We start from the raw sequence: 15,017 nt of genomic DNA on the forward strand, positions 1-15,017 counted from the left end.
TGCAGGAGACATGGCTAGGCTATATAAAAGTCCTATGCTATTTTTTATGAAGGGCAATTGGGTCCATGGATGTGATCTTCAAACCAATATGTTAATGATACCAAGGGATAACTCTATATACCAATGACCTTTATCCAATCATATATTTATTTGCATTAGTACATTTTGTTCCTATAACAAAATACCCAACTTGAAACAATACTCAGTGTCTTGGGCTTGAGAACTTGGCTCAGTCAGTCATTACTTGCTGCCTTTCAGTAAAGTGATTTTCTATGATGATTATTATTCATGAACACTCTTTTATAATACTTATTTGTGTGTGTGTGCGCGTGTTTGTGAGAGAAGGAGAGATGGGAGGGAAGGAGTGGAGGGGAGGGAGAGAGAGTGTGTGTTTGTGTGTGTTTGTGTGTGTGTGTGGTTTCTTTTTAATCGGATTCACACTGGCTTGATATTTGAAAATTAGGCTAAGCAGGCTCTTCATAAAGTCCAAAGGATCCACCTTAGTTCATTTCCCTATTACAGGGATTATGAGCATTTGGCACCTCATGTGATTTTTTCTATACATTCTTAACATTACTTTCCTCTCCAAAATCAAATACATGAAAACATACACACACAATGAAAAAGTATATAATTTAAGAATAGATATCCATATATTCATATGTATATATATGTACATATGAGAGATGTTTACTTTCATTATTTGAAAAAATTAAGAATTACTAATAAAATTGATTTTGAAATGACTCTAAACAAAAACAAATTTTCTCTAGCAGTCCATTCTAAGACTTTTGTTTCCTGTTTATTTGTATAAATAACACGTAAATCTCTATATATTATACAATAAAGCAGTGGAGATGCTCTGCAGAGCAACCTTCTCTATGTCTTTATTAACCATAGTCAGAAGCAGAATCTCACTATGTTATATACAAAGAAAGTCAGACATTTCAACAGGACAAGATAAATAACAAAGTAATGAACAAGTGATTAGGAAAAATAAACCAAATAATATATTCCACAAATCAGTGTTGCTGAGAATATTGTGGTAAAACAACTACGTTTTCAATATATATGAGCAAACTTGTGATTTATAGGAATATGTGTTTTTAATTTTTTATTTTAATACATATTTAATCTTTAAAAATTATTTTTGTATATGTCATGTGGGCATGTGCACAAGTTCAGGTGCTGGAAGAAACTAGAGTGTGGTATTGGATCCTCTAGAGCAGGAAGTTCAAGCTTTGTAAGCTATTTGACATGTCTTCTGACAATGGAGCTTGGTTTCTGTGTATGAGTAGTTTGTGTTTTTACCTGATGCTCCCCCTATGAAGTCTTTAATATGAGCACTGTAGCATGTTTTGGAAATGCTAAAGAATGATATCATTTCAAAGGACTTAACACAGAATCAGCAAAACCTTTAAAAAAGAGAAGTATAAATATAAGGTTCACCAAAAGAAATGATCCAAGCAATAGTCCAGGGTATAGAAAGCATGTTAGAGTAGGATATTAAATTTTACTCTGTCTGTAGGCCATAGAATATATACAAAATTCTAAGCATCAAGAGGCATAGGAAAGGTAGATAAGGAGTTCAGATTTTACAGTATATTAAAATCTGTGCTAAGAACTTTGGAAATTACTGTGAAATGTCCTTAGAAGCTTGTAAACAAGTCAGTTGCAAGTGGTATTGCCATTTTAAAAGTTACTGAGGATAAATATAAATTACAATTTTCTTTTCCTGATGCTTAGGATCTCAGGGTGGTGCTCCCGCTCCGGGTATTTTTTCTTCTCCTGTTTACTCAAATATGTAAGTATCCAAATTAATTACATGGGATTGTATATTAATATTTTGATAATTGATTAAATACATGACTACATGAAATCTTGTATTTTTTGTAGTTCTACTTACATTTACTGAAACTTTATTGCTTGAAAACTTTCAAAACTGAACTTGAATGATAGACAAAGTAAAAGCCATTCTCCTTCCTAATATCTACCCCTTTGCTCTCTGTACCCAGGGTCTTTGACCTTTTCTCCAGGGTTTCTTTGTATATTTAAAATGTTTACATATGAATTTTGAAATACTGACTCTTTGAAATATTTACCTTCTAAAGGCTGACAAAAATTGTGCATTATACCCTTTCAATGGCTTTGATCAACTTTCTCCTTAAAAATATTTAATGTTGTCCATAATAATAATACTAGTGTTGGCAACTGAAACTTCTAAAGAACAGATGTCAAATAGCACAGCTTTTCATTCCTCAAATAAATATTGGGGAGCAGATATTTTAGTGGTTTTCTTTCAACTTAAAAAAAAGCTACTGTTTTAGAACCATTGTGATCCTTTTATAAAGGCTTATGTGGGGCAGTGTGTGTGTGTGTGTGTGTGTGTGTGTGTGTGTTTGTGTGTGTGTGTTGCTGTTGTTGTTTTTGTTGTGTGTTGTTATAAGTCAACATCACTGGTTGTCCTCATCTCTTTTTTCCCCTTTTTAAAATTTTTTCTTTAAATTAGAAACAAGCTTGCTTCACATGTCAGTCCCACCTTCCCCTCCATCACCTCCTCCCCCATTTTCCCCAGCCCCTTCAGCTGCCCACCCAATCCACACTCCTTTCCCCAGGGAGGGTAAGGCCCTCCAAGGGGAATCTTAAGAGTCTGTCATTTTTTTCAGGCAGGACCAAGGCCCTCCCACAAGAGTCCAGGCTTAGTGTGCATACCTTCACTGTGGGAAGTCCATTTGTATGCCAAGGATAAATGCTGATCTACTACCAAAGACCCCATAGATTGCCTAGGCCTCCTCACTGACACCCACATTCGGGAGATCTGGATCAGTCCCAAGCTGGCCTCTCAGTCACTAGTCTGGAGTCCAAGAGCTCCCCCTTGTTCAGGTCAGCTATTTCTGTGGGTTTCAGCAGCCCAGTCTTGACATCTATACTCATCACTCCTCCCTCTCTGTCACTGAGTTCAGTTCAGTGTTTAGCTGTGGGTGTCTGCTGCTGCTTCCATCAGTCACTGGATGAAGGTTCTAGGATGGCATATAATGTAGTTGTCAAACTAATTATCAGGGAGGGGCACTTAAGGCAGTCTCTCCACTATTGCTTCATTTGCCAATTGGTGTCATCATTGAGATCTCTAGAAATCTCACTAGTGTCAGATCTTTCCTCAAACGTGTAATGGCTCCCCCTCTATTATGGTATCTCTTGTCCTGCTCTCCTCTATTCTTTGACCCCCCCCCAACCCTGACTCAACCTTCCTGCTCCCCCATGTCCTCCTCTCTCTCCTCTTCCCTCTTCTTTTCCCTCTCTTTTTCCCGGCTCCCTCTCCCCTTCCCCCCATGCTCCCAATCTGCTCAGGAGATCTTGCCTCATTCCTCTTCTTTGGGATACCACGCATATCTCTCTTAGGGTCCTTCCTGTTTCCCATACTCTCTGGCAGTGGGACTGTAGACTGGCACCTCCTGATCCATGTGTAAAACCCATATATGAGTGAGTACATATCATGTTTGGTTTTGTGACTGGGTTACCTCACTCAGGATGGTTTCTTCTAGTGCCTTCCATTTGACTTCAAATTTCAAGATTGCATTGCTTTTTTTTCTACTGAGTAGTACTTCACTGTGTAAATATACCACATTTTCTCTATCTGCTCTTCAATTGAAGGGCATCTAGGTTGCTTCCAGGTTCTGGCTATTACAAACAATGCTGCTACGAACATAGTGAAACAGATGCCCTTGTAGTATGAATGTGTATCTTTTGGGTATAAGGCTAAGAGTGGAATTGCTGGGTCTTGTGGTAGACTAATTCCCATTTTCCTTAAGAATCTCCACACTGATTTCCAAAGTGGCTGTATGAGTTGGCACTCCCACCAGCATTTGAGGAGTGCTCCCATTTTTCCACATCATCTCCAGCATAAACTGTCACTGGTATTTTTGATTTTAGCTATTCTTACAAGAGTAAGATGGTATCTCAGAGTTATTTTGAGTTGCATTTCCATGATGGCTAGGGATGTTGAGCACTTTCTTAAGCATCTCTCAGCCATTTTAGACTCCTCTAGTGAGAATTCTCTATTTAATTGTATCCTTTGATGTTTTGGAGTCTTGCTTCTTAAGTTCTTTATAAATTTTGGAGATCAGCCCTATGTCAGATGTTAGTGAAGATCTTTTCCCATTCTGTTGGCTGGCTTTTTGTCTTATTGACTGTGTCCTTTGCCTTACAGAAGCTTCTCAGTTTCAGGAGGTCCCATTTATTAATTGTCCAGTTCAGTGTCTGTGTTACTGTTGTTATGTTCAGGAAGTGGCCTCCTGTACCAATTTTTTTCAAGCATACCTCCAACTCTTCTAACAAGTTCAGTGTGGCTGGATTTATGTTGATGTCTTTGATCCATTTGGACTTAAGTTTTGTGCATAGTGATAGACATGGATCTATTTGCAGTTTTCTACATGCAAAAATCCAGTTATGCCAGCACCATTTGTTGAAGATGCTTTCTTTTTTCCATTGTTTAATTTTAGCTTCTTTGTCAGCAATCAGGTGTTTGTAGGTTTGTGGGTTAATACTGCAGTGTTTCATTGGATTCCATTGGTCTTCCTGTCTATTTTTGTGCCAATACCAAGCTGTTTTCAGGACTATAGCTCTATAATAGAGCTTGATGTCAGGGATGGTGATGCCTCCAGATGTTGCTTTGTTGAACAGGGTTGTTTTGGCTATCCTGGGTATTTTGCTTTTCCATATAAGTTGTGAATTGTTCTTTTAAGGTCTGTGAAGAATTTTGCTGGGATTTTAATGGGGATTGCATTGAATCTGTAGATTGCTTTTCGTAGTGTAGTGGTTATCACAATCGCCTCACACTCATTTTCTCTTTAACATTTTATTTTTCTGAGTCAGAGTCTCTCCCTGAACCTAACCCAGATTTTATGTCTGTGCTTGGGATCTAAATCAAGTTCTCATGCACAGCAAGCCGTTTACACACAGACTGTCTTCCCAGCAACCCTGTGCTAAAATCTTATAAAGAAAACAGCAAATAAAATCAAATGCAAACTAAACTTCAGAACCATAGATTCCTACAAAAATGGCCATATAAATGAAAAGATCTCTGATTACAAAAGATTTGATATTCAGACTAAGCTTTGTAGATGAAAACTTTTATCTTGAGGTTGATGGGTGTCAATATGTAGAACTAATGATGGTTCATAAAATACATGGCACTTTTTATAGCCAGAAGTAATGAATCTCATTCAAACAAGTAAAAGAAGGAGGAAAGATGCTGCCATGTACAGATAATGACTACTTGTATTTGTGGGATAAATAAATGCTAAAAGAAGAAAACTATAACACTCTTTACTGTTTGCCCAGACTCTGCTTCATCACACATACTAATTAACTGTGTATCATGAAAGACTTTACCATGGAGGCCTCACATTTTTTCCAATGTAAATCACTTCTCACCACCCTCAAATACTTACTTGTCCTTTTAAAAGTGTAAATGCAAAAGATTGCTGATGTAGAAATGAGAATCCATGACGGAGAATTAAGATAAACTATGTGAGCAGTGAAAGTAGAGGTGTAATAGCTAAGCATTAGATGATTAAGTTTGAAATTCTCTGCCATATAGACTATGTCTAGAACCTATATTGTTTATTAGGTAAAAGGCTAATAGTTTGGGACAATATTATTATGATCAAATTGACATATAATTAATTACTTTGTCAGCAATACATGGATAAAACTAAAGTCAAGAAACCATTCAATAATGCTCTTCATTTGAAATTCGATATAGGTAGGCACATCTTTATAACCTATTTATCAAGCATCTATTAAGTGCACATTGTATTTAAGGAACTGTGCCAGATGTTATGCAAATATTAAGATTTACAGAATTAATACACTGTGATCATGATGCACTAGTTTAAGGAGGCAATATAGGCCAATTTAAAACTCCCTATATTATATTCACATCTTTCTGAAATAAATATGTTCGAAATGGTGCAAGCCTTCTTTTTTAGGAATTGTAGAATTATGTTTCTGACATAATTTTTTTTCTGACATAATGTTTTTGCCAGTGTTCACCTTTTTAGGAAAAGAATGGATTTTTGATGTCTTTGCTCTTCCATTATTTTTTATTCTATGGCTCGCCTTAGAAAACTATTGCTTCTGTGGAAGGTGCTGGGAATTTCTTGAGGTGCCTCATTCATGCTATGCAAGCACTGTACCACTCATTGAGCTACACTGGCATCTTAACATAGTTACTACTTAAAACTGCCTTTTCAGCTATTTCTTTAGGTCTTCCATAGGTCTTTGTTCCATGTTTGGACACAGAGAGAGCTACAGGATTCTATTCTATGCCTTAAGACAGAAAAAAATGAACTAAGTTTAGACCATTGAAAACCATAAATAGTTAAAAGAAGGAAAATGTGGAACTTGTAGTTGATTTAAGAAACTAGATCTGAGAAAAGTTCTAGTCTATGGACTATTGTTACCCCATTCCCTGTCTCTCCCGTTTCTTTCCTCTCCACTGAAATCCCCTTCTCACCTCTTTCTTCTTTCCCTTTTTATTCCTCTGTCATCTCCTACTATAATCACAGCCTTGCTGGTAGTTCATAGACTCAATTGTCCTACATCAGCCTCCTGCCTAGTTGAAAGCATAGCCTATATGCCAGGCTCCCAAATCCATTTTAAAGCTGCAACAATTAAAGTATTTTGGTGCAATATGTTGTATTGTGGTTTTCACACAAGTGAGTTGCAATATTGAGAAAGTTTATTTAATTGTTTTAGATTTTGAGAAAAAAATAATTTTTGAATGTATAGGCTTAAGAAAATTAAAGAAAGACAAATTGGCTTTAAGTGGGAAGAACATAGCAAATAGTCTGTCTTTGGGGTGATCAGAACTCAGTTTTTTGAATTATTTACCAAAAATTTTAATATTGAGTTCTATTTTTATTTTAGAAACATTCTTATTTTACATAAAAATCCTAGTTTTCTCTCTCTCTCCCATTCTCCCAAGCCCCCAATAACTCCCCCAACACATACCCACCCACTCTCCAAGATAAGTGAAGCTTTCCATGGGGTTTCCTCAAAGACTGTCACATCCTTTGAGGGGAGGCCTGGGCCCTCTTGCATGTATTTGGACTGTAACAGTATCCCTTCATAGAGAATGGGCTGCCAAAGTCCATTTGTGCTCAAGGGATAAACACTGGCTCCACTATTAGAGGATCCATAGACTGCCCAGGCATCCTAGCTGACACCCACATTCAGAGGATTGGTTCAGTCCAATACTGGTTCCCCAGAATTATAACTAGAGTCTCTGTCCTAGCCCCCAATAGGTCAGGTCAACTGTTTCTGTGGGTTTCTCCAGCATGGTCTTGACTCCTTTGCGCATCCCTCCTCCCTCACTACTACTGAATTCCAGGAGTATGGCTCAGTCTTTACCTGTGTGTGCCTGCTTCTTCTTCAATAAGCTACTAGATGACAGGTCTAGGATGGCAACCAAGGTAGTCATCAATCTCATTATAGGGGAAGGGCATCAAAGGTAGCCTCTCCACTACTGCCTAGATTCTTGGTTGAAATCATTCCTGTGGATTCCTGAAAATTCCTTAACCTATACTGGCTTGCTCTATCAAGGTTTCCCCTTTCTTGCTCTCCTCTATTCCTCCCCTGTCTCAGTCTTCCTGATCCCTCTTGTTCTCCTCCCCTCCTCCTCTTCTCGCCTTCTGTTTTTCCTACCTCCCTCCTCTCTCTCCCCATTCTGCCAATTTGCTGAGGGCTTCTTGGCACTTTCCCCTTCTTTGGGAGACCATGCATTTTTCTACTTGGGTCATCTTTGTTTCCTAGTTTCCCTGATGGTGTAGATTGTTGGCTGATAATCCTTTGCTCTATGTCTAATATCCGTATATGAGAGAGTACATGCCATGCTTGTCTTTTTATGACTGGGTTGCCTCACTCAAGTTGTTTTCTTCCAGTTCTATCCATTTGCCTGCAAATTTCAAGATTTCTTTTTTCCCACTGAGTAGTACTCCATTATGTGAATGTACCTCATCTTTTCCATCCATTCTTAGGTTGAGGGGCATCTAGGTTGCTTCCAGGTCCTGGCTATTACAAGCAATACTACTATGAACATAGTTGGACATATGTCCTTGTTGTAGGAATATACATTCTTTGGGTATATGCCCAGGAGTGGAATTTCTGGATCTTGAGGTAGACTTATTCCCATTTTCCTGAGAAGCCACTATACTGATTTCCAAAGTACTCCCACCAAGAATGGGGGCATATTCCTCTTTCTCCACATCCTATCCAGCATAGACTATCATTGCTGATTTTGATTTTAGCTATTCTGATGAGTATAAGATGGTATGTCAGAGTTATTTTTAGTTGCATTTCCCTGATGGCTAAGGATTTTGAGCTCTTTCTTAAGTGTCTTTCAGTTATTGTAGATTCCTCTATTGAGAATTCTCTCTTTAGTTCTGTTCTCCACTTTTTAATTGGCATATTTGGTGTTGTGGTGACTAACTTCTTGAATTCACTATATATTTTGAAAATCAGACCTCTGTCAGATGTGGGGTTGGTGAAGATGTTTTCCCATTCTGTGGGCTGCCGTCTTGTCTTGTTGACTCTGTCCTTTGCCTTACAAAAGCTTCTCAGTTTCAGGGGGTCCCATTTATTAATTGTCAATCTTAGTGTCTGTGCTACTGGTATTATGTTAAAGAAGTAGTTTCCTATTGCAATTCATTCAAGGCTAGATCCCACTTTCTCTTCTAAGAGGTTGAGTGTGGCTGGATTTATGTTAAGGTCTTTGATCCATTTGGACTTAAGTTTCGTACATGGTGATAGATATGGATCTATCTGCAATCTTCTGCATGTCAGCATCCAGTTATGCCAGTACCATTTGATGAAGATGTTTTCTATGTTCCATTGTATAATTTTAGCTTCTTTTTCAAAAATCAGGTTTTCTTAGGTGTGTGAGTTAATATCAGGGTTTTCCATTTGATTCCATTTGTCTGCCTGTCTTCATACCAATACCAAGCTGTTTTCAGGACCATAGCTCTAGAATAGAACTTGAAGTAAGGGACAGTGATGCCTCTAGAAGTTCCTTTATTGTACAGGGTTTTGGTTATCCTGGGCTTTTTATTTATTCAAATAAAGTTGAGTATTGTTTTTTCAAGGTCTGTGAAGAATTGTGCTGGGATTATGATAGGGATTGCATTGAATCTGAAGATTGGTTTTGGCAGGATTGCCATTTTTACTATGTTGATCATACCTATCCAAGACCATGGGAGATCTTTCAATTTTCTGGTATCTTCTTTAATTTCTTTCTTTAATGACTCAAAGTTCATTGGGAGTTATAATTCTATTTAAATTGCTTATCCATTCTTGATTTAATTTTGGTAAATGATACCTATTCGGAAAATTATCCATTTTCTTTAAATTTTTGAATTCTGTGAGTACAGGTTTTCAAAGTATGACCTGATGATTCTCTGGATTTCCAGTGTCCACTGACATGCCCCATTTTCATTTCTGATTTTGTTAATTAACATGCTCTCTCTTTCTATCTTTTGGTTAGTTTGGATAGAGGTTTGTCTATCTTGTTGATTTTCTCAATGAACCAACTCTTTTTTACATTGATTCTTTGTATTGTTTTCTTTGTTTTGACTTTATTGATTTCAGCCATCAATTTGATTATTTCATGGCATCTGCTTTTCTGCTGTAAGTTTGCTTCTTTTTGTTCTAGAGCTTTCAGTTGTGAAGTTAATTCTTTAGTGTTACTATTCTCCAGTTTCTTCATATGGGCACTTAGTGCTATGAACTTTCCTCTTAGCACTGTGTAACGTGTACTCTTTCCCTGGGTAGAGAGTAGCCTGGGTCCTTCTACTGTCTCTACCCCCAAATAACACACAAGACACTACATTCATTATGAAGGTGTTGGCATTTGCTATGGTTTTTTATCCACTAGCTCTGACTTAATTATTAACCCATAACTGATAATCTGACTATTTTTACATGGTCTTCTCTTACTGAAGAAGGGATCTGGACCTATTACTTCTCTAGCATCCTATGCAGTGACTGACTGTACCTCCATTTCCCAGAATCCTCCACCTCTCCTATGCCAACCTATCTTGCTTCCCTATTGATCAACAGTGCTTTATTTATCAACCAATAGGACAAACATATACATAGGACTTCCCCCATCATCTCTTTTTTTCTATCTAAATAAAAAAAAAGTTTTTAACTTTAACATAGTAAAATTATATGTAACAGATCAGTTATAGAGTAAGAACTACAGTTATAATATTTAGTTCATTAATATTTAGTAAGGTTTAAAGAAAATATGTTATCATCTGTCCTATCTGTGTGAGTCTAAAGCCTTATGTAGCTTATCTTTTATCATATCTAAGGAAAACTATAACTATCTGGCTTCAACTCACCAAAGACCACAGGAGGATAATATATAAACACTAGAATTGACAAAGACATCTAGCTACCTGGACAGTCACCCAAAGTTTCACTATAATGTTGGGGCATCCATAGGCCACAGTGTGTCTGGCAGACTTCTGAGCAAAGCAGGAAATTTTAAACTGTCTGCCTGCATTGGCAGTCTGTCAGTCATTTTTCTGTGTCCTGCAGAATTTCTGGCAGACTCTTTCATGAAGCATGACCCCTGTGAGACTGTTCATCTTGTTTTGTAAGTTCAGCAGTCATTTTTCTGTGGGTCCTGCATCCCAGTTGTTTCAGATGCTGGACTTCCTGGGACACTGCTTCAGGATGTCTTGCTTCATCAAACCATACTAGTCTGGAAGGAATCCACAGTTTTTCATTTTCTGTGGAAACAAAGTAACCTGACCTTATATTTAAATTTAGAAGTAAAGGCATTTTCAAAATATGTAAGTTGGATTCATTCATCAGCATTGATAACCTAGGAATGGTGCAATTGTGAATTGTTAAATTTCCATGACTTTGTAGGGTTTCTGCAATTTGTGTTGTTGTTGGATTCTAATCTTAAAGCACAATGGTCTGATAAGATACAGAGGGCTATTACAATTGTTTTGTATCTGTTGAGGTTTGCTATGTTGTCAAGCATGTGGTAGGTTTTCATGTGGTGCTGAGAAGAGTGTATATTCTTCTGTGTTTGGATGGAATGCTCTACAGACGTGTTTTAAACCCAATTGGGTCATAACTTCTGTTAATTCCATTATTTCTGTGTTACATTTCTGTCTGGTGGTCTGGTCTAGTGGTCAGAATGGGATGTTGAAGCCTCCCACTATGAGTATGTGAGGTTTTATGTGTGACTTGAGTTTATGTTTCTTTTACAAATGAGGATGCCTTTGTGTATGGGGCAGAGATGTTCTGAATTGAGACTTCATCTTGATGGATTTTCCTGTAATGAATAGGAAATGACCTTCTTTTTTTAATTATTTTTTATTTAGGTTAGAAACAATCTTATTTAACATGTAAATCCCAGCTCCATCTCCCTCCCCTCCTCCCTGCCCTCCCAACCAGGTCCTCTGGTCCCCTACCCAATCTCCATCTGATCCCCAAGGAGGGTGAGGCACTCCATAGTGGATCTCCAATAACTGTCATTTGATCATGGGCAGGGCCTAGGTCCTCCGGAAATGACCTTCTTCATCTCTCTTTTTTTTATTTAAGTTTGAAGTCTAATTTGTTAGATATGAGGATTGCTACACGAGCTTGTTTCTTGGGTCCATTTGATTGGAAAATCTTTTCCCAAGTATTTATTCTGAGGTAACGTCTATATTTGACATTGAGATGTGTTTCTTGTATGGAGCAGAAGGATGGATTCTTTCTTTGTATCCAGTCTGTTAGCCTGTGTCTTTTATAGTCAAGTTAAGATCATTGAAGCTGAGGGAGACTAAGGACCATTGATTGTTAATTCTTGTTTGTTTGGGATTTGTTGGTGGTGTTGGTATTGTTTGTGAGTTTTCCCCTATTTCTGGCTTTTGTTAAAGTGAGATTATCTATTGCCTATGTTTTTCTGAGTGTAGTTGACTTCCTTAGGTTGGTGTTTTCCTTCCAGAACCTTCTGTAGTGTTGGATTAGTGGTATATATAGTTAAATCTGATTTTGCCATGGAATATCTTGTTTTCTTCATCTATATTGATTGAAAGCTTTGCTAGGTATAGTAGTTTGGGCTGGCATCCGTGTTCCCTTAGCATTTGTAGAACATCTATCCAGTGTTGTTCTTTTGCTTAAATTATGGTGAGATGGAACAAGAAATACGAGATATATTAACCATAGAGCTTATTTTAGTGTGGGAGGGGGAGAGGAAGAGAGACAAGGGAGTGAGAGAGGAAGAGCAATAGAGAGAGATGAAGAGGGTAAGAGAATGTAAAAGAGCAAAGAGGAAGAGGAAGGGTGAAACACATGGAGGTTCTCGCTTATAAGGGGAAACTTGCACATGTGTACTGAGTCTTTAAGCATCCCTGTAATGAGTGAAGTAGCCATGATATGGCCAGGCAACACAGGGCCCTTTGAGCTGCTTAAGTATCTGCTTAAATGCTGCATATTCCACCCATTGTCAGCATACCAGTTCCAACATCCAGGACCTTCTGGCTTTCAGAGTTTTCATTGAGAAGTCGGGTGTCGGATAGGTCTGCCTTTATATGTTACTTGGCCTTTTACCTTTGCTGTCCTTAATATATTTTCCTTATTCTGTAAGTTTGGTGTTTTAATAATTATGTGGTGAGGAGACTTCTTTTTGTAGTTCAGTCTATTTGGTGTACTCTAAGCTTCTTGTACTTTCATAGGTATATCCTTATTTAGGTTGGGGAAGTTTTCTTATGATTTTGTTGAATATGTTTTCTGTACCTTTGAGCTGTATTTCTTCACCTTCTTCTATACCTATTATTCTTAGGTTTGGCCTTTTCTTGGTATGCCATAGTTCCTGGATATTGTGCTAGTGATGTGTTGGACTTAGATTTTCTTTTGTCAATGAATGTATATAGCCTCTAGTCAGTCTTCAACACCTGAGATTCTCTCTTCATTTCTTGTATTCTATTGGTTATACTTACATCTGTAGTTCCTGATCATTTAACTAGCTTTTATATTTCCAACATCCCCTCATTCTGTGTTTTCTTTATTGCTTCTGTTTCAGCTTTTAAGCCTTGAACTGTTTAAATTACTTCCTTCACTTGGTTTTTTTTTCTCTTGGCTTTCTTTGCATTCTTTATGGGATTTGTTTATTTCTTGAATTTTTTTTTGGTTTATCTTTTCCTCCATTTCCTGTATTTTTTTCTTCCATTTCTTTAAGGGATTTTCTCATTTCCTCTCTGAGGGTGTCTAATATCTTCATCAAATAGTTCTCAAGGTCCTTTTCTTCTGCTTTGTCTGCATTGGGCTTTTCAGGTCTTGTTGTTATGGAGCCCCTAGATTGTGGTGATATTATTGTTCTTTCTGTTGTTGCGTGTGTTCTTATACTGTTGTTTTTCCATCCCTTATTTGAATGGGTGCAGGTGGGGTCTCTCCCTCTCCTCTAATCTCCTGGTGGCTTAAGGAGGCCAAGACTTCAGTGCTTGTAACTCTGAATGGTCTGGACTATCAAACTCAAGGAGAGGGTATGGGGCAAAGCAGAGCAGCCAAGACTGAGGTGTGGCCAGACTTCAGGTTGTCAGTCCTGCAAGGGCAATTCCACTACACATGGAGCAGGGTCAGGAAGTTTCAATGGGGGCATGGTGGGATCTGGGCCCAGCAGAGAGGGTGGAGGGCAGAGGGCTGGCCAAGTGTGAGGTGTGGCCAGACCCTGGTTGGTCTTTCCTGCTGGGGTGGGTCCACCACACGCGGGACAGGCCCAGAAAGTTCCAAGGGGGTTATCAGTCGAGCTTTGCCTGAGCAGAGCCCACACTCACCTCAAACAAAAGGCAGAGGGAGGAGGAGGGCCCAAGCCTGAGGTGTGGGCTGACTGCAGGTGGTCAGTCCTGCCAGGGTGAGTCCACCACACTTGGAGCCTAATACTGAGTTCTTATACATTTTAAAATTCATAAAACTATCCTTAATTTCATGAGTATGTAATAGTAAATCTAATTACAATATTGAAAGGATGTGCTCATCACACCATTACATGAAGATAACTGTAGGTAGCATTGATTGTAGCGAGCAACCCATGATTCTAACCACTAGTTACTGAACAATAATCCACATGCTCTCTTTCGGCTATGACATGTAACCAAACAAGGATGGGACTATAGGATCTTAAAATGCTGCTAAAGGAGTGTCAGAGAGCTGTGATCTGAAAACTTACTATACCATCATCTCTATTAGTAGATAAAATAGACTAATCATCTATTCCTTCCTGCCTTATCCTGTGTCACTCCACAGAAACACAAAACAGACATATCTAAGGGATAGCAGAGTTCCAACTACCACATACATGCATGTTTATGTGATCAATTGCATACTGTGATTCTACTCTCCTGAGTAAATAAAGCATACTTTTGAGTCTATAGGTCAGTATCTTAGCAGTCCATTAAATAAGAACACTGAAGAAAACAAAATAAAGATTAAGGTATTTGTATTTATGTATATCTCTCTGTCTCTCATAAAAAGAAAAAAGTTTATAGGAATTTAAAAAGTATTTACATAAAGTGTTTGTCCTAAATTTACTAAATCATAATTATTTCTTAACTTTACAGGCAGCAAAATCTACAAAATTGCTTGCAAGATAAAGTATGTATTATAAAATCAACTGATAAGACAGTATATTAATTATCATATGCCATTCTAGGAAAACATTTAAATCAGATACCAATAATCATCTACTGATTTGTGTTGTTCATACCCTTTGCCTTTTATTGTAATGGAAGTTTACTTTTAGATAATTTTAATAGTTTCCTTCTAATTTAAAGTTGTTATCAAAAATACTACTGGTACTTTAGGAAGGCCTCTAGGGTGTAGCATGGAGAATATTTCAGGGACCTAGCATTGTTGAGCAGCATGAGATAATGGAGTCTCATCTCTCAGGAGATATTAATCAGTATAGCTTTGCAGATATTGATGGCAAATTCTGTAGAGAATGAATTGAGATGCCT

At 37.8% G+C, this 15,017-nt stretch overlaps 1 protein-coding gene across 1 annotated transcript in view; it reads left to right on the top strand.

Moving 5' to 3' along the window:
* Positions 1-15,017, top strand: part of Fsip2 (fibrous sheath interacting protein 2) — an 85,438-nt gene that overhangs the window by 27,816 nt on the left and 42,605 nt on the right. Inside the window, exons 14-15 of the mRNA XM_021233990.2 lie at positions 1,747-1,804; positions 14,622-14,655. Coding sequence (XP_021089649.1) covers positions 1,747-1,804; positions 14,622-14,655 — 92 coding nt within the window. The remainder of the gene's footprint in view (positions 1-1,746; positions 1,805-14,621; positions 14,656-15,017) is intronic.

The sequence above is a fragment of the Mesocricetus auratus genome, unplaced genomic scaffold, assembly GCF_017639785.1.
Source record: "Mesocricetus auratus isolate SY011 unplaced genomic scaffold, BCM_Maur_2.0 Super-Scaffold_100004, whole genome shotgun sequence".
NCBI classification, from domain to species: domain Eukaryota; kingdom Metazoa; phylum Chordata; class Mammalia; order Rodentia; family Cricetidae; genus Mesocricetus; species Mesocricetus auratus.